We start from the raw sequence: 17850 nt of genomic DNA on the forward strand, positions 1-17850 counted from the left end.
GTAAACGACGAAAATTTTTAATTAAATAATATTAATATTACTCGAAAAACAAAGAGTTTGAGACAAATTGCTTTGCATAAAAGTTTACACGGTGAATATTTTCGTCGCGTATAGGCTTCCTTAACGACTACATGTCGTCGCCACAAACCCAACGCGATGAATACCTTTTAGTTATGCGCAACACACTTTGTTCTCTTATATTTTATGTGAAGAATCTGCGCGATTTATAATTTGTCTTTGTTGTGTAAACACAATTTTCACGACCTTTGCACAACAATGTCTCTGTGAGGAAGAATTCATCGTGCCAATATTTAAGTGATGCGAGTTGTCTTTACACAACAAACTTTTGTTAGTTGCGAAAACTATTTAATGTACTAGTGTCGTTTAAAATTCGTTTTAAAAATAAACTCCAAAGTTACAAAACGCCATTTATCTAATTGTAATTAAATAAGAAAATTGTTATTAGTACTCTAAAAATCTTAATTTGCACTCCAAACTTTCTATAATTATAATATATATAAAAAAAACACTTATGATGAGTGTAGAATAACATTTTTGGAGTGCTAATAACTGTTATCTTAAATAATTAAATAAACGAATTAAGGTTCTAATGAAACACTGAATCCTTACAAAATTGATCAAATAGCTAATTTGTTTTCAAGTTGGTTACTTTTTAAGGGATGATCCTTGATGATCCACTAAGTTGGTTTCAACCCTTGCTTTACTCATAATTTAGCAGATATGAAATAAAAAATACTTTAAAATAGCTAGGTACTCCTCCTTAAAAAAAAAATTTAATTAAGGAAGACAACACAAAATTTACAAAAAAACAAAATGACACCAACCAAGTTGCGTGTTATTTAAGACTTAATTAGTCGTCGAATCTTATTAACTACAACAATTCGTGATCTATTCAAAGGAATGAGTTGGTTATGGATTTTCTTCAATTTTTGAGTAGATCGAAGGCAAACAGTGGAATAATTGATCAACAGATTATTCAATGAACAACGATATTAAAAACGGAAAAATAATCAAAATAGTACAATGGCCGGTGCTGGCAAAATTCTATGGAGCTAAAACCCTGTAAACACCGAAAGCCCTAGAGAATGTCTTGTTGAAATGCGGTTAATTAATTATTAAAGAAATTATTAGTAAAATTAACTAAATCTCTTGTTTGATTCTCATTGCAAAAATGTGAATCAAACTAACACCGTTGTAGTAAATGTGGTTGTATGTAAAGTCACGTGAACTTATCATTCAAGTAATTATAATAGTTTATTAATTTGTTCATCTGGGATTTTATGCTCAACACTCTCCCCCTCAGTATCGTTACACGAAGCAAAATTAACAATAAATTGAGAGCCAAACAAAGGAAAACACAAGAACAGTAAATGGCGCAGTGGGATCTTGGGAAAGAGTGACGGAAACGTTATAAGTTCGCATCGGAGATGATTACAGAGTGGCTGTTAGTGAGGTCACATGGATTCCTCTGAGCATGTCCGACACCTGAACCAAGCTGCTGCGTATTGTTTTTATCTTCTTCTCTTTCTCTCTCTCTCTCTCTCTCTCTCTCTCTCTGTTTATAGATCTTCATCAGAATCTCTGGGACATCACCAGCTTTTCGTCATCTTCTTCTTTTTCTATGTCCAAGTGTCCGACCAAATTATTGCCAAATGAAACCATGGTCACATCTTCTGTTCAGAAAATTATGAAAAAAGTACAGTACTAGCTGGTTAAAAGACTAAATTATCCCCCTTCAATGCATACAAATTTGAGTTGAATAGGGAGATTGGTGTCCTCACGGTTAGTATGGCGTTCTATTCATGACATGGGATATGCTTTTGGACCCGCACAAACAAAATGTCTTCTCCAAACATTGAGTTTTAATAATTAATTTAATAATCCATTAGAGGTACTTAACAGGTGAAAGAATAAATTATATCGTATATTCGTATTTATCATCTACAAAACTTAAAATTAAAACTTTTTCACTTATAAGTGTAGTGAAGAAACATTAGATTATGGAACTAATGGTTGTTTGAGAGTTTGTTGATTGAATGTACTAATTTTCACTTGTATTACTCATAATACTCATAATAATGAGATTTAAACATTGAGATTTATAATTCGCGTATAAATGTAGAAAAATAGTACTAGACTGTAGTACCAAATAGTTGTTTAAGAATTTGTCGATTGAATATACTAATTTTTACTTGTACTACTCATAATACTCATAAGGATTAGATTTAAAGAGTAAGATTATATCTACACAAGTGAGCTTTTGAGTGTTTCCTAACGATAGATGCATGCTACTTGCATGCTTGTGTAGAAGATTGATTGTAACATTATTTATGCAAGCAAATTCATTGTACAAGATGTAATCAATAATGCGATTAGTAGTTCAAGTGCAAATAACATGTTGTAATAAATCAGTCCAACTAATATAGTATTGGTGTATGATCAAATTGTTTGTTGTCGTGTGTAAGCTATTCTTCATATGAGTGTATTATTAGACCGAAACGTCACAGTGATAGTAGACATATTTCATGTAAGTTGTGAGAGAGTAAAAGAGATCTCTCTCTAACCTCTAATGGAGAGACTGGTCTACATGAAATCTCACGTGCAACACAATGTAGCGTTTTGTTTGCTTGGCTAAGCTCCTTTAAAAAGGAACCAGAGTTTCTTATTAGAGATGATAAAGGGGCGAGTTTGTTTGGTCTTTTGGGTGTAGTGCTTTGGCTTAGCTAGCTTCAACCCTAATAAAAATTTCTTTGATTTGGGTTCTCTTTTAGTGGAAAGGAAAAACCTCCTCTCCCTTCTAACTGCCTTTTCCCTTCTGAACCACACAAAAGCCCCTCGTACACTTTCACTCACTACTATAGAGTCCTCTTTAACAAATCTTCACTGGACAATTAAACAGATTTTTCATTAGTTAAAAAGTGATTAGAGTGATTAAAGCATGACATTAGAAGCTGTGGTTTACCCACAAGAGTACCCATTTAGCTTTGGTTGCAAGGACTTCTACTCTTTTAATGGAGGTGGTTCTTGGGGCAGTGACTTCATCTCACAAGACCAACAAGGCAACAATGAATATTGGGACTACTGTTCATCATCTCCTTCACTTTTGCAAAATGTGAAAGATTGGGATCCTAACTCCTCACCTGAGGCCTGCACGGTTAATCAATCTTGCCAATCAGGACAACACCTCTCCGCCATGGAAGCACCGCCGCAACTAGCAACAACAAGTCGGCGCAAACGGCGTCGTACCAAGAGCAGCAAGAATAAGGAGGAAATTGAAAACCAGAGGATGACGCACATTGTTGTGGAGCGCAACAGGCGCAAACAAATGAATGAGTACCTTGCTGTCCTCAGATCATTGATGCCACAATCTTATGCTCAAAGGGTCAGTTTTACATTTTGATCACAAAAATAAAAAATTGGGTTCCTAGGTTGGCCAAAAAAATTCATCGAGCTACATATGTTTTTATTTTTGTTTTTCTTTTACAAAAGCCATATTACGGGAGGGAGATACACGAACACAGAACCTCGAATGTGAGGGTAAACTGGCTTAACCACTATTAAGGGAGGCAGTACAACTAGAAGTCCCTTGCATCTCCATTTTCTTTAGATTGAAATGTTTTTGGGATTAACCCTTATCGTTCAAAAAAGTCACATGGATTTCTACCCATATGTTCTTTTAAACTGAATTTTTTTTTGGGATTGGACCAAATTAATCTTGTTATAAATATTTGTTACAGGGGGACCAAGCATCAATTGTTGGGGGTGCCATAAACTTTGTGAAGGAGCTAGAGCAGCTTTGTCAGTCCATGAACAGCAACAAGAGGAGCAAGCAACAGCCTTTGGCTGACTTCTTCACCTTCCCACAATTTTCAACTCGTGCAACACAGAATAACAACTCAGCTGGGGTCCAAGCAAATGAGTCGAATACGACTCAGTGTAACAACAACCAGTGGGCAGCAGCAGATATAGAAGTGACCATGGTGGACAACCATGCCAACCTTAAGATACTGTCCAAGAAAAGGCCTAGACAGCTGTTGAAGATGGTGGCTGGGTTTCAAAGCCTTAGGCTCAGTGTTCTTCACCTTAATGTCACCACAGCTGATGAAATGGTCCTCTACTCGGTTAGCGTTAAGGTAATTTGTTTACTGTTTTACAGCCAAGTCTTTTCAAATGATTGCATTACCTTTTCATAATTAATGTCCTATCAAGAAAACATCAATATATTTGACCAGAAAAAAAAAAAAAATATCATATCAACAAATTTTATGTTACTACTGTCACCGCTAATATTAAGAGAAATGCTAATTAACCTAGTCACCAGGTGATTAGGGAATAAACGAACGTACTTATACTGTTTTAATTTCAATTTTTGATATCAAATTTAAATGTGAGTGATTATGAATACTTTATCGTTACTAACCAAGATACTGAGACTCTCCCTCAAAAACTATAATTCCAGGCTGTTTGTGTTGAAAAACAATGAAAGGAGTACAGTAAACAAGGAAATGAAGGGAGCACTAGGCTTTCAATAACGTTGGATTTTCACCTGAGTCTTTAAATTGGACAAAAGAAGATTAACTTATCAGTTACACCCACTTATTATATTATTTTCCACACCCCATTTTTGTCATTTGGTTTTGCACTGCGTATGTGAATATGATGATGGGAATGCTACAAGTTCATGTACTAATTAAAAAGTTTGTCTAGAAATTAATAAGAGAAAATTACATTTTTGTCATTTGGTTTTGCACTGCGTATGCATCGATCTGGTGGGTCCAATGTGAATCCTACAAGTTCATTCACTAAAAAAGTATGTCTAAAAAAGAACAGATTATCTTTTTTTTTCTTTTACTAAACTCAGTGTAAATGTTTTTTTTTATTTTTTTTTAAATTTTAGAGAAAATAATTAATTTCTGTTTATTTGTGAATTGGGACAGATTGAAGAAGGCTGCCCGTTAAATACAGTGGATGAAATAGCAGCAGCTGTTAATCAAATGCTCCGCACAATTCAAGAAGCTGCCTTTAGCTGAAAGTTTAATCCTTACTTTGAGTGGGATTAAATTTACTTCGTTCTCTTTTGCATTATATTGTATGGTGTGTGTTTGCTTATTGAGAGAAAGGACTAATCTAATTGTCTACAGTGAGCCACAATGATTGAAATAATCACTGCAACAGCATCTTTCCAATACCTCTAAAACCAACAAAACAGACAGAGAAGATATATTAAGTTCCATCTTTCTCTATCATTGCTTAATTTGTATGATAAAGTAGTGTCCCAGATGCAAATTATAATTCTATCGTCAATTAAATTACTATAATTTGACATAAATCTGCTGGAATTAATATTCGTTTCTTTGGGAGTCGAACATTTTGGGTTACGGGATGACCGAAAGGAGTCGAACTTTTTGGGTAGGGTCCCCATTGTACAATCGAATATTTGTACTTCTTATACTATATACCGATCCCGACAACAACCAAAAAAAAAAAAAAAAGCCTATGTACCCATCGATCTAACCCTAATTTTCTATTAATTGAGATTAACTTGCACATGCATTATGTATAAACTCGTTTCGCAACATGCATATGAGTTCAACTATATTAGTGAGCTTCATAAATATGTGAGAAAAAAAATGTTGTGAAGGGAAGCATATATAACTAGGGGTGGTTCGGTATGGGATCCCAAATCGAAAAAAGATCTCGAATTTCAACGAAAATTTTCGAGACAGGAATTGAAGACTAATTCAGAACTGAAATTTCAGTATTCCAAATTTTTGGAGTCGGTGCATACTGATGCTGAAAAGGTGGAGAACAGATCCGAGACGTCCAAGCATTCGATTTGGTATATGGGTCGGAGTTTTCGGCAAAGGGGAGGGTGATAGTGCTGCCATGTGGGCTGACATTGGGTTCGCACATAAGGCTGGTGGGGAGGCTGAGGGCGGAGTTTCAACCCAAGATTTGTTAGAATCTAGAGACTATGATCTCTATTGTAAGGAGTGAAGCGAAAATGGAGATGAAAGGTTTCTGGAAAATCTCAAAGAGTTGCAGAGAGGATATTCACACAGAGCAAAAATTGCTTCATTCATTCACACACTGCACACAAGGCATGTGAGAGAAAAACAGTTGGCAGGAGAGGGAGAGATTCTCTCTTACAAAGTTCAATCTCCACCATTCATGTAATCTACCCTGTAAGATAGCTACAAGTGGCAACACATACTACTATTACTAAGATTACATCTTAGTTGTCCAATTGGAATATAATCCAATGGCTCACATTTAAGTCTGAAATACTAAAAGTTATGCTAATATTTCTCTAGCACAAGCACTTATATTCCAACAAGATTGCCCTGATGAGAGATGGTGAGTCGGCGACGGTTTCGCAATTTAAGGTGGAGTTGCTGGGGTTGAAGACTGTGGAGGGTGAGGAGCCACCGAGACTTTTGCATTTCAATCAAAGGTTGAGGGGGGATTGGAGTGGAAGGGTTGTGATTGAACTCAACACTTGTTACAGGATAACTATGACAGTCGTCTTGAAAACTGTTGCCATCTGCGAGTATGGGGTGAGTTGTGGAATAAACACATGAATGAAGATTGAATACTGTAACACTATTCTCCTGGAAATAGTTTTCTAATAAAATTAAACCTAACTAATAATTAAAAAATAAATAAATAATGGGTTCGGTTGGGATTTCCGAACCAATGCATAGCTTAGAAGGAATCCTATCTCAAAATTTTCTGGTATCAGTTCCGTATGGAGTCCTGAAATTTCGTATTATTTGTTTGGAATTTTTTCGGTATGGGATCAGAATTTTTTTTGTTTGGTTTGGAATTTTTGGAAAAAATTTCCGGCCCTATATATAACAAATCAAGTAGTTCTTAATTTAGTGGTATGCGAATTTTTTTTCCCCAGTATGTAAGCTCAATGTAATGAGAATTATAGAACACCATGCACTTTGGTTTGCAGCATTTTAATGTTGTCGGGACAAGTTACATAGGAAAGAAAACTTCGGTGTATATGAAAAATGTAATTAATCCCAAAAGTAGAAGCTAACTATTTTTGTTTTTTTTTTTTTAGGCAACCTTTTTTCTGGTAAAGAAAAGAAGAGACTAACAAACATTTTACAGATTGGAGACGATGTGTTGGGGTTAAAAATCGACTGGCTAGCTAGCGGGCTTTATCTGTTGATGATAATATTCTGTTTGGTATGAGCTGGCCTCAATTCTAACTATGACGATGCTCTTTTAAAGCATATTATCGAGTACGGTTAAGACCGTCACGTTTTATTTTTTGTGTTGTTTATTGATCAAGCTGAATTAATATTCGCTAGTTTTGTCAAAATTCCTCAAAAAATTGGGAAATAGTACATATGTTTTTTTTTTTTCATGTACAAGAAATCCTAACGTTCCTAGATGCACGCACTGCATCTGAGGCCTATCTTATTTTGCTTGTTTTTAAATGATCTTACATCTGAGACCTATCTTATTTTGCTTGTTTTTAAATGATCTTACTACTGCTACTACTACCGCCCCGAATATTGAACCGCTAGGACCTGTCCCGTCCCACAGGTCCAGGACCCGTTTGCCCATCCTTACTAGCTAAAGTGCTTTTGATAGTGCGCTTGGTAGCTTTAGAATGTTGACTTGTGAGCAAGAAAGAAGTTTCGTGAACGAGAATTTAGGACAAAGCATTTTGGCATGTTGAAGGGCTCACAACGAAATTCTCAATTGGAAAAGGCTATGGTTTCTAACAAGTTAATAATCTAAAGCAAAAGGGAAGAAGCATTTACCAATAAAAAAAGAATGAAGAAGTTTCGTGAATGAAATTATTGCAATTCATATTAAAGTTGTTCTGTTTATGGCATGTTAGGTCATCTCCAACCGACCCGGCCAAATGGTTATAGGCCTAAAAATAGCTTGAAATGACATGAAAACCTTCTCCAACCGAGGGCTAGGCCAAAAGGCTTGTGGGCCCTACCGGCCCAAAAATGTGAAATCTGGCCAACCGGCTGGTCTATTCCAGCAAACCAGCCAGTCCCAAGCCTGCCCAAAGTTTGAATTGCAACAACTACCTAGCGTCAACATGACGCCAGCTAGCAACGGCTAGCTGACGTCGTGCCGACGCCATGTTACCGTTGCATTTGAATTTTTTTTTTTCAGACAAAATTTAAAAAAAAAAAAATTCTAATTGTCTTTAATATTTAAGTTGTAATTTTTAAATTTAAGTTGTTGTAGTCTTTAAATTTAAGTTGTAGTTTTTAAAATGAAGTATTTGAATCTTAAAATTGAAGTTGTTGAATCTTTAAATTGAAGTTGTTCTAGTTTTTAATATGTTCGAAAACCTTATTTTAATAAGATAGTTTAATTTAAGTAACCATACTAATTCAATTAAAACAATAAATTATGTTTGGCCTATGACCCTTTGGCCCTCTCGATTGGAGATGGTATGAAATATGGCATGGCATTGTTTATTAAAATATAGGGTAAATTACATAAAATTACCTCAACTATAGGGTCATTAGCAGTTTCATACCTCGTCTTTAAAAAGTTTCAATGTCATACCTTATCTTCGATTTTGTTGCAATGTCATACCTTTCATTAGTTATCTGTCAATTTTTCTGTTAAATGCTGACGTGACTTGAGACGGGGTCCACTTTCTATTAAAATATTAATAAAATAATAAATTACCCTAAAAAAAAAAATTCCCAACCCAACCCCGACCATCCCTTCTCCCTCTGCCTTTCTCCCCCTTCCCTTCTCCCTCCCTCCCTCCTCTGCACATCCATCATTCCCTCACCCCACCCTCGACCCTCCCTCCTTTTCCTTTATTCCCCTCCCGTCTTCTCCAAACTCTAGTTCGTCTTCCCCCCCGCCCCCCCCCCCCCCCCCCCTCATCACTTCCTTCTCCACCCACCCCTTTCTTCCCCCTCCCATCTTCCCCAAACCCACTGCACACCCATCCTCTTTTTTGCAAGTTGGGCTCGGGTGCCCGGGGGGGGGGGGGGGGGTGAAGACGAATTGGGGTTTGGGGAAGACGGGAGGGAGGAAGAAGGGAGGGGGGGGGAGAAAGGAGAAGGGATGGTCGGGGTTGGGTTGGGTTATATATATATATATATATATATATATTTTTTTTTTTCCTTTTTAGGGTAATTTATTATTTTATTAATATTTTAATAGAAAGTGGACCCCGTCTCAAGCCACATAAGCATTTAACAAAAAAATTGACAGACAACTGATGGAAGGTATGACATTGCAACAAATTCAAAGATAAGACGAGGTATGAAACTGTTAATGACGTATGAAACTGTTAATGACCCAATAGTTGAGGTTGTTTTATGTAATTTACCCTAAAATATAATTTCTTGGAGGGCTATAGGGCTAAAGGGAGCCCTTTGGTCCTCCTTCAGTTGGAGATGGCCTTATAATGAGTATAAAGAGGAATGATAGGGGCCAGGAAAAGATAAAAAGCTATTAGTTTTACAAATATTATTTTAGCAGGGTTTGGAACTTACCTGAAAAAAATAGTAACATGCACAGACACATGTCCTTTTTTTGTTGAGAATGTTAGTTGTATAATTGATAATCTTCTTTTTAAAAAAGAGGGTAATTGGTGGCAAACCATGATTCTTTATCTTATTGACTCAAAGAAGGCTAGTTGGAATTGCACCTTACATGTGGCCAAAATCAAGCAGATTCACAACATACAAAATATCGAACCTAGGACCTCCCTTTTTTTCTTTAGGGAGCTGACAATTTTCCACTAGGCCAATTGTCATGGTTATTGAAAGAAGAATTACTTTCTTCTAGAAATACATCCCGAATATAATAGAACCTTGATAATTTTAGACTCGATATAATTTCGGTCAATAATATTTTGGGCATTGTCTCGACTTGCAGATAACGTGCTAAATTAATAATTTACTAAATTTATAAGATAATTCATCATAAAAAGGATTATTTTATTGACACCCCACAATTGTTAAATACACCAACATACTTAAATCACCCCACACTTTATATTTGGAATTTCTCACTTTAACAAGTGGCACATGTTTTTTTACACAAAAAAAAAAAGTATTTAAAATTACAATTTCTTTTGTGTGTAAAAAATGATACATGGCATTTGAAAAAAAATAAAAAAAATTCAAATGCAAAATTTAGTGCACAAGTTGCTAACTTGAAGTGGAAATTGGCTCAATGTTTACGTTTTGGTTGCACTATAAAAATGATTTTTGTGTTGTACCTTTGAAAACACCATGTATAAAATAGGTACTATGATTACATTCTACACTTTTCCTTTTGATGTAGGTTTAGATCCACATCAAAACGATATAAATAAATGATTAATCGATGGACTTTGGTTAACTTGGGATGACCTACCCAAGTTGCATTCTGCCAGAAACTCGTTTTCTTCCCATCTTGGTCTTTATTTTGCAATTATTCTCCAATTCCACACCAAACCAAACAGACCAAAGTTTGAAGTGTTCAACTTTTTTAACATAGATTTAGATTTTCTCTTACCGTGTCCTTTTGATACCGGAACAATATCTGCAAAGCCAAAATATATGAGAACAATGACATGGTAAATATTTGCAAATGAAAATATTACTTTAAGCATCAATAAAATTCATCTTAAACTTTGGAAAAAATTTTGGAATGCAAAAGTCTTCACCTAATTTGGTCAAAGACGGAGTATATACAAAAAGTTCAGTATGAATGATGGTCCAAATGAGATAGGGGTGAGGATTAGAGATGAGGAAGTACCAAAGATTGAGCACTTTCGATATCTTGGATCTATCTTGCAAAAGAACGGAGAATTGGATGAAGATCTCAATCATAGAATACAAGATGGATGAATGAAGTGGAAGAGTGCATCGGATGTGTTGTGCGACCAACGGATGCCACAAAAGTGTGAGTGGCCGCAATCGAAGATAAAATGAGAGAATTAGTTAAGGTGGTTTGTACATGTAAACCGAAGATCTATGGAGGCTCCAATTAGAAGATGTGATTATGAGATAGAGGCTCAGGACAAAAGGGGCAGAGAAAGATCTAGGAAGATTTGGAGAAAGGCTCTAAAAAAAGACATGGAGTACTTAGAGCTAATGAAAGACTTGACGCAGAACCGATCACATTAACATTTTAGGATTCATACAGTCGACTTTACTCAGTAGGCTAAGACTTTGTTGTTGTAATCGTGTCATATTTAATATTATAGAGACGAGTCACATAAATATAGCATTAGTTTGCATGCATGTACCATTATTTTGAGGGTGAAGTACGGATTTAGTTCTTAAATTATTACTTGAGTGAAAATTAAGTTGCTAAACTATTTTTTAGAAAATCAATCCTTAAACGAATTAAAATATGCCAATTACATGCCTAATATTAGATTCGGAGCTATTATATTCAATTTTTTGCCAATTTTTGTGCATCACATGCGAGTTACATGACATTTGATAAAAATTTGGATAGAATAGTTTTGAATATAATAGTAGAGATGAAATTAGCAGTTTTTAATGAATTTAAGAACTTATTTTACCAAAAAAAAAAAAAAAGTTTAGGAACTAATTTTTTCTAAGGTAATTCAAGGACTAAAATGGCACATTGCTCTTAATTCTGCAGACAACAACTGGATTCTGTATTTGATGTTATTATGCTGTATAAAATAGATCCAATCTCCTTTTTTCATAAATCAGAATTTCAAATATATTGTCACTTTCCATGTCAAGAAACAAGAACTGAAGCACCTTCACCTTATTGAGAGGTACATAAGAAATCTCTATATTACAGTACAAACATCTCACACAATTAAACAAAATTTACAGAGGAACAACTGAAATTTTGCTCCACTTACGTCTCAGAGACCTTTTCATCAAAACAGGGCTTATATGTAGAAATTGCCTAATTGGAGGATGACGCTTTCGAGCAAGGTCCGAATGGAATTTCTCAGCATTCTGCAGTCTGATGACCAACTTTTTTGGAGCCAACGAGGAAATAATTGAAATGGACCTTCTTTCAAGAATCCAATTTCCTTTGGAATTTATTTCCTGTTTTGGTATATTTTCATGATCAAATTGGTGGTCTTCACCTTCATCATCCACCCCAGCTCTGTTTTCGAAAACCTCTTGATATCCCACTTGATTATTTGCACCTATTTCACCTTCACTCTCAGTGTTCTCCATCTGGGATTCTCCATTTGTGTCTGAGGAAGCACTGATCACAGTCTCGCTCACAATATTAGCACGGCATATCGGGCAATTCGTGTGAGACCTCAACCAAGTGTCAATACAAGGAATGTGAAAAGCATGATTGCACTTTGGCAATAGTCTTAGAGTGTCATCTTCTTGAAACTCAGTCAAACAAACCGAACATTCGGTACCTTCGATCAAGCCCTCGTCTTTCCTGTACTTACAAACTGAAATTGAATTTATGATCGACTGTTGTAAACCAACGGTGGAGATGAACCAGATCGGATGGTCTACTTGATCTGCAAGTAACTCTTGATCCGTGCCGCTAGATTGAGAGGGCGAAGATCCATTACTTCTGTGACTGCACCTACTTGTGCAAGACTTCACCACAATAAGATAGTACCCAATAAGAAGAAAAAAACTGGCTAGCAAAGAGACTAAGAGCACCACATAAGGTGAGATATGGATGTTTTGGTTGCTTTCATCGATAACCAGAATTGGTGGTGGTGGTGGTGTATAATAATCAGCATAAGGGTAACATTCGTACGTGCAATCGGGGCCGCAAAAGTAAGGACATTCAGTTTGGTTTGTGGAAATTGGTGCAGATGGGAAGAGCTTTCTGTGTTTGATGACTGCCATTAAAGAGGGTGTATTATTGAGGAAATTCATGAAGCTTGAGAGGATTGGAAAAGAAGATGAGAGGTATAGAGGGAGTGAGGTGGGGTGTCAGTTTTCTTGTGTGAATTAGAAGAGAAGAAATGAAATTAGACATATCTCTGTCAAGGTTTAGTGGAAGGGGAGGGGGTATTATTGCTGGGGTTGGTATTATTTGGGGCAAGTCAGGAAAGTCCATGCCTCTATGACTCTGCATGGATTTACCTGTTCCTTGGCTATAACTAATAATTTATTACTGCGTTTTCGTATACGTTTTCCTCTGCCCTACAAAAGATAAGTTGGTTGGTTCTATTATTGTATATGATAATCATTCTTCTTAGGCAAATTGGTTGCAAGCCACTTAATACTAGTGCCTATTGGTTTTTCTCTCCAGTTGTAATTAAGAGGTCTTAAATTTGACTCCATAAATGACGAATTCGATACCGAATTATTATACCTGATCCATATTGTGTGGCTTGACCTACACCCTCACCTTTATCTTTTTATATAAGAAAAAATTAGTTGCAAATTGAAGGCTCAAAGCAATACCGAAGAAAAAAACCTAGCTCTGCTAGTGTGGGAGCAAGTAGACGAATAACGCCTCTTCTTCCCGCTCTTTATTTCTTTTCCCTTCAGTTCTTTTCTTCGTGGTGAATAATATTATCCCTTTGTAGCTATATGATCTGAACCATGTTCATATCTGAATTTCGATTTTTTTTTTTGTTTTTCCCTCATATGCCAATTCCACTCCCAATATCATTTCTCCAAGATTTTCTATTTTCCCTAAACTTCGATCCATCATCAACATGAAGCATTTCGTTGCAATATGCTCATATGTTTTCCGCTTCTAAGTCAAATCAATATTTTTATTCTCCTATAGATTTTCATTGTCATTGGGTATGGCTCCTTTCACTTATCCTAGTGTTCTTGTTTTCTACGGTCAACCAAGAAGGGCAACGTTGGCTTTAAAAACGGAGGAGGCAAAGTAGGCAGTTCACCCACTAGAAATGATTGGACAGGTTCTCTAGAGATCGGAGATGTTGGAGGAGCAACGCACCTTTTTCTCTGAAGAGAGATTTCTTCCTCTTTTCCGAGACTCTTGGGCAGGACACCCTAATCGACGGTTGGGGTTGTGGAGAAGCAATCAATGATTGTGAATAAGAACCGCTAGGATGTTTCCGCTTCTTTAGACTTGAAGACGAAGCAACCTTTGATTTGGAAAGGCGGACCTTCTTATGGGCGTTTTAAGCCTCGACCCATTCCAGCTCTGGTATGGGAAAATTTTGAACAGTGATTCATAGTCGGATCTTTTTTGCAGTTTGTAAAGCGTTTAGGGGAGAGAAGCCGCTTCCAGTTGCGATACGCAATCGTAATTTGCATTGCTTGGTGAATCAGTTCCGGGCGACATACCCCAATATCGACCAACTCATCTCTGAGGTTCGGGTTGTGAGAAGGGAGAGCTCTGAACTTGACTTCATCTATTCTCCCTTCCTAATCTCCATCAACAACCAGAATGTCATTATACCAATACTTGTTGTGACAAGGAGCATCTTGAATGTACGACCCCCAAACAAGGCTAGGTCTGGCTGTTAAATAGTAGTGGCCATAAAAACCCATCCTAATGCTATGCAGCATCTTGAATTCTTAAATGTCCAACTTCGCCCCATATCACTGATTCAGCATTTCGAAGCACGTCATAAGTCTGAAGGCTGATAGAGAGAGATTGCAAATGGCTATGTTGTAACATAGAAAAATACTTTTCATGAAATCAGAAAGAGGAAAATGAAGTCCTAGGTCTAGGAACCATATGTAGATTCTGGTACAAGGACGCTGGGGATCAGATGGCACTTGCAGATAAACAAAGATGTTGTGGCCTGGTTCCCACCAGACTTTGCAATCATTTAAAATATCTCAGTGATCTTCGACGAATGCCTCACCTTCTTGCAGGCTGCAAACTCTCCTTAATGGAAGGTTGTAAGGAGAAATCTTGGCTGACTGAGGGTTATTGCTTGAAGACTCCATGTGAAGAGCTTCAAGCAAAGATTTTTTAAACTGGTATGACAAGGAAATTGAAGTCCTTTTTTTTCACAGCAAAGGATTTGAAAGTTTTTAGTAAAATGGAAGGAAAAGATCCGAGGATATATAAGTGTCATTCGACAGAATCACCTAGCCATCAAATTTAGACCAACTCGCTTTGGGATCCTTCGATTTGACAATTGGAATTAATGAAGAATATCGAAGAAAATTTCTCGTTTCTCATGCATACGACCCAAGTGCAAGATCTTATGGTTGCATGTCTGAATCCAAAATGCCTCCACTTCAAAACGCCAAGAATCAGATCACACATGTATAAAGATTGAAGACTAAACGGTACATGTTCCAACTTACATAGAAAGACATGGTCTTTGGGTAACAATTCATCCTCAAGGGGAATGGGTTGCCTCTCAAATGAATGCTTAGAGGCAATTCTGAGCCTATGATTTTTCAAGGTTGGAGTAAGGCTGATTCAAATGCAGTTACCTCAGAAGTCTAATCATTGACTCATCAACTACGGGCGGAGCTGCATCAAATGAAGTAGTGTACCACCATCACTCAACTCTGAGGTAATAGGCAGAGTCCTAGTGACTCCGTTGGATGGTCATGATTGTTTTGCAAGACATGTGATCTGAACCAAATATGAACACAATAAAATCCTTTAAGTCTTGAAATTCCAACAATCTAGGAATTGGCGTGTGTTGCAAGTAATCATAACTCCTAAGATGGTGCAATATCAACTTCTTGATACCTTCTAAGATTTTTAACTTATAACGAGGATTTTATCCTAAAAAGGTCTCTCTCTCCATAGTATAAATACATTCATCCGGGGTTCATCTATTGTTACATCCCACATCACCAAGGGGAGTGGATCCTGTAAGCCTTATATGTATATTCCCATCTCTACCTAGCATGAGGCCTTTTAGAAGCTTACTGGCTTCGGGTTCCGTATGAACTCTGAAGTTAAGCGAGTTTGCGCGAGAGCAATCCCAAGATGGGTGACCCACTGGGAATTTCTCGTGTGAGTTCCCAGAAACAAAATCGTGAGGGTGTGGTCGGGGCCCAAAGCGAACAATATCATGCTACGATGAAGTCGAGCCCAGGATGTGGTGGGGCCCGGGCCGGGATATGACAATTTGGTATCAGAGCCAATCCCTGGCCGAAAGTGTGCCGACGAGGACGTCGGGCCCTTAAGGAAAGTGGATTGTAACATCCCACATCGCCCACTTATATGTATATTCCCATCTTTACCTAGCACAAGGCCTTTGGGGAGCTCACTGGCTTCGGGTTCCGTAAGAACTCAAAAGTTAAGCGAGTTCACGAGAGATCAATCCCAGGATGGGTGACCTACTAGGACGTTCTCGTGTGAGTTCCCAGAAACAAAACCGTGAGGGCATGGTCAAGGCCCAAAACGAACAATATCGTGCTACGGTAAAGTCGAGGCCGGGATGTGGTGGAGGCCAGGGCCGGGATATGACAATTTGGTATTAGAGCCAATCCCTAGCCAAAAGTGTGCCGACGAGGACGTCGGGCCCCTAAGGGGGGTGGATTGTTACATCCCACATCGCCAAGGGGAATGGATCATGTAAGCCTTGTATGTATATTCCCATCTTTACCTAGCACGAGGCCTTTTGGGAGCTCACTGGCTTCGGGTTCCATAGGAACTCTGAAGTTAGGCGAGTTCGCACGAGAGCAATCCCAGGATGGGTGACCATGAGGGCGTAGTCGGGGCCCAAAGCGGACAATATTGTGCTACGGTGGAGTCGAGCTCGGGATGTGGTGGAGGCCCGAGGACCAACAAACAAAAGGTGGGCCTTTTGGGCACACTTATTAAGACCCAAAAAAATTTTTAAAAGAGAAATATCCAGCCCAAGGTGCAAATTTCACGAAAATACCCCCTTCGTTCTGATAAAATCGGGACGGGTTGTTACAATCTACCCCCTTTAAATAAAATTTCGTCCCGAAATTTGAAATGACTTGTTACACTGAAAAACTCGAAAATAAGGAGAAGAAATAATATATATATATATATATATATATATGTATGTATACGTAGCAAAGAAATCAAGTCAGAGCGGTTGCACAATAAGGAAAATGCCACCCCATCGCAATCGGGTTGCAATGATTCCTTTTTCGTGCCTCCAGGCTCATACCTTTTTCCTCCATCAGTGTCAATAATAGAAAACATACTTTATAAAGGTATAAAGTCAAAAACATAAAGTAGCGTAAGGTCAAAAGTAAGTACATAAAAATACGATAACGTCAAAATAGATATGTACTAACATATAGGTTGAAAACTCGTGCTTAACTTAAAACTGAAAATGGAAATACTTCCCCCAAAACATTTGTAACGTCGAAAACAAATAACTAAAGTAAAGGAAGTTAAAATACCTAAAATGAGAATGGGTCTTGCCTAAGTATACGAACGTCGCGTACTCCGAGAAAATGTGTGTTTTTGGGTCAAGTCCCAACCATAGCGAATCCATAACAAAAGACAAATCTTCTTGCCCACTTGCTTAACGAACTCAACGAATAATTTATCGATACCACAGTCGGCCGCCCGCGATAACGATCACACATTTGTTGTCTTGATAAGCAAGCAGAAATTTTCTAAGGGTGCACAACTTCACACGTCGTCAATTCGATCCTCCGAATACCAGTTCACAATACTCCCTTGACAACCAGTTTACCTGTAGAAAACTCTCGTACCATGTCATAATAAGTGCCATACTCAAATCGAACAAAACAGAAACTATCGTCGTAAAACTCTATCCAGCACCCAGCATCCTATCCTCCTCAGTTCTTCCAAATGTGACAAACTACTCCAGAGTTTTGCCAGCAAAGAACCCATTTGAAAATTGTACCTTGGGATTCAAGAGAAGTGGCTACCATGTTAGTAGTAGACCTAAAAGCTTGAGCCAAGCAACAGAAAAAGAGAAGTCACTTTCCCCAACAAACA

At 37.5% G+C, this 17850-nt stretch overlaps 2 protein-coding genes across 2 annotated transcripts; one reads left to right on the forward strand and one right to left on the reverse strand.

The window, feature by feature from the left end:
• Positions 1 to 2618: 2618 nt before the first annotated feature.
• On the forward strand, positions 2619 to 5209 carry LOC137743689 (transcription factor bHLH94). The gene is made up of 3 exons (XM_068483623.2): positions 2619 to 3403; positions 3759 to 4154; positions 4959 to 5209. The coding sequence occupies exons 1-3, from the start codon at positions 2960 to 2962 to the stop codon at positions 5049 to 5051; spliced, it is 933 nt and encodes a 310-aa protein (XP_068339724.2). The 5' UTR covers positions 2619 to 2959; the 3' UTR covers positions 5052 to 5209.
• Positions 5210 to 11681: 6472 nt separating this feature from the next.
• LOC137743678 (RING-H2 finger protein ATL54-like) lies at positions 11682 to 12978 on the reverse strand. Its single transcript, XM_068483614.2, has one exon. The coding sequence runs from the start codon at positions 12870 to 12872 to the stop codon at positions 11835 to 11837; it is 1038 nt and encodes a 345-aa protein (XP_068339715.2). The 5' UTR covers positions 12873 to 12978; the 3' UTR covers positions 11682 to 11834.
• Positions 12979 to 17850: the final 4872 nt, after the last annotated feature.

Source organism: Pyrus communis, chromosome 15 (assembly GCF_041283825.1).
Source record: "Pyrus communis isolate YQ-2024b chromosome 15, ASM4128382v1, whole genome shotgun sequence".
Taxonomy (NCBI): domain Eukaryota; kingdom Viridiplantae; phylum Streptophyta; class Magnoliopsida; order Rosales; family Rosaceae; genus Pyrus; species Pyrus communis.

Bases quoted from the DNA above. Each gene is read 5' to 3' on its own strand.
- LOC137743689 (XM_068483623.2), top strand. From the start codon at position 2,960: ATGACATTAGAAGCTGTGGTTTACCCACAAGAGTACCCATTTAGCTTT. The intron at 3,404-3,758 runs GTCAGTTTTACA...TATTTGTTACAG, and splicing joins CACAATCTTATGCTCAAAGG to GGGGACCAAGCATCAATTGT. The intron at 4,155-4,958 runs GTAATTTGTTTA...GAATTGGGACAG, and splicing joins TCTACTCGGTTAGCGTTAAG to ATTGAAGAAGGCTGCCCGTT.
- LOC137743678 (XM_068483614.2), bottom strand. From the start codon at position 12,872: ATGAATTTCCTCAATAATACACCCTCTTTAATGGCAGTCATCAAACAC.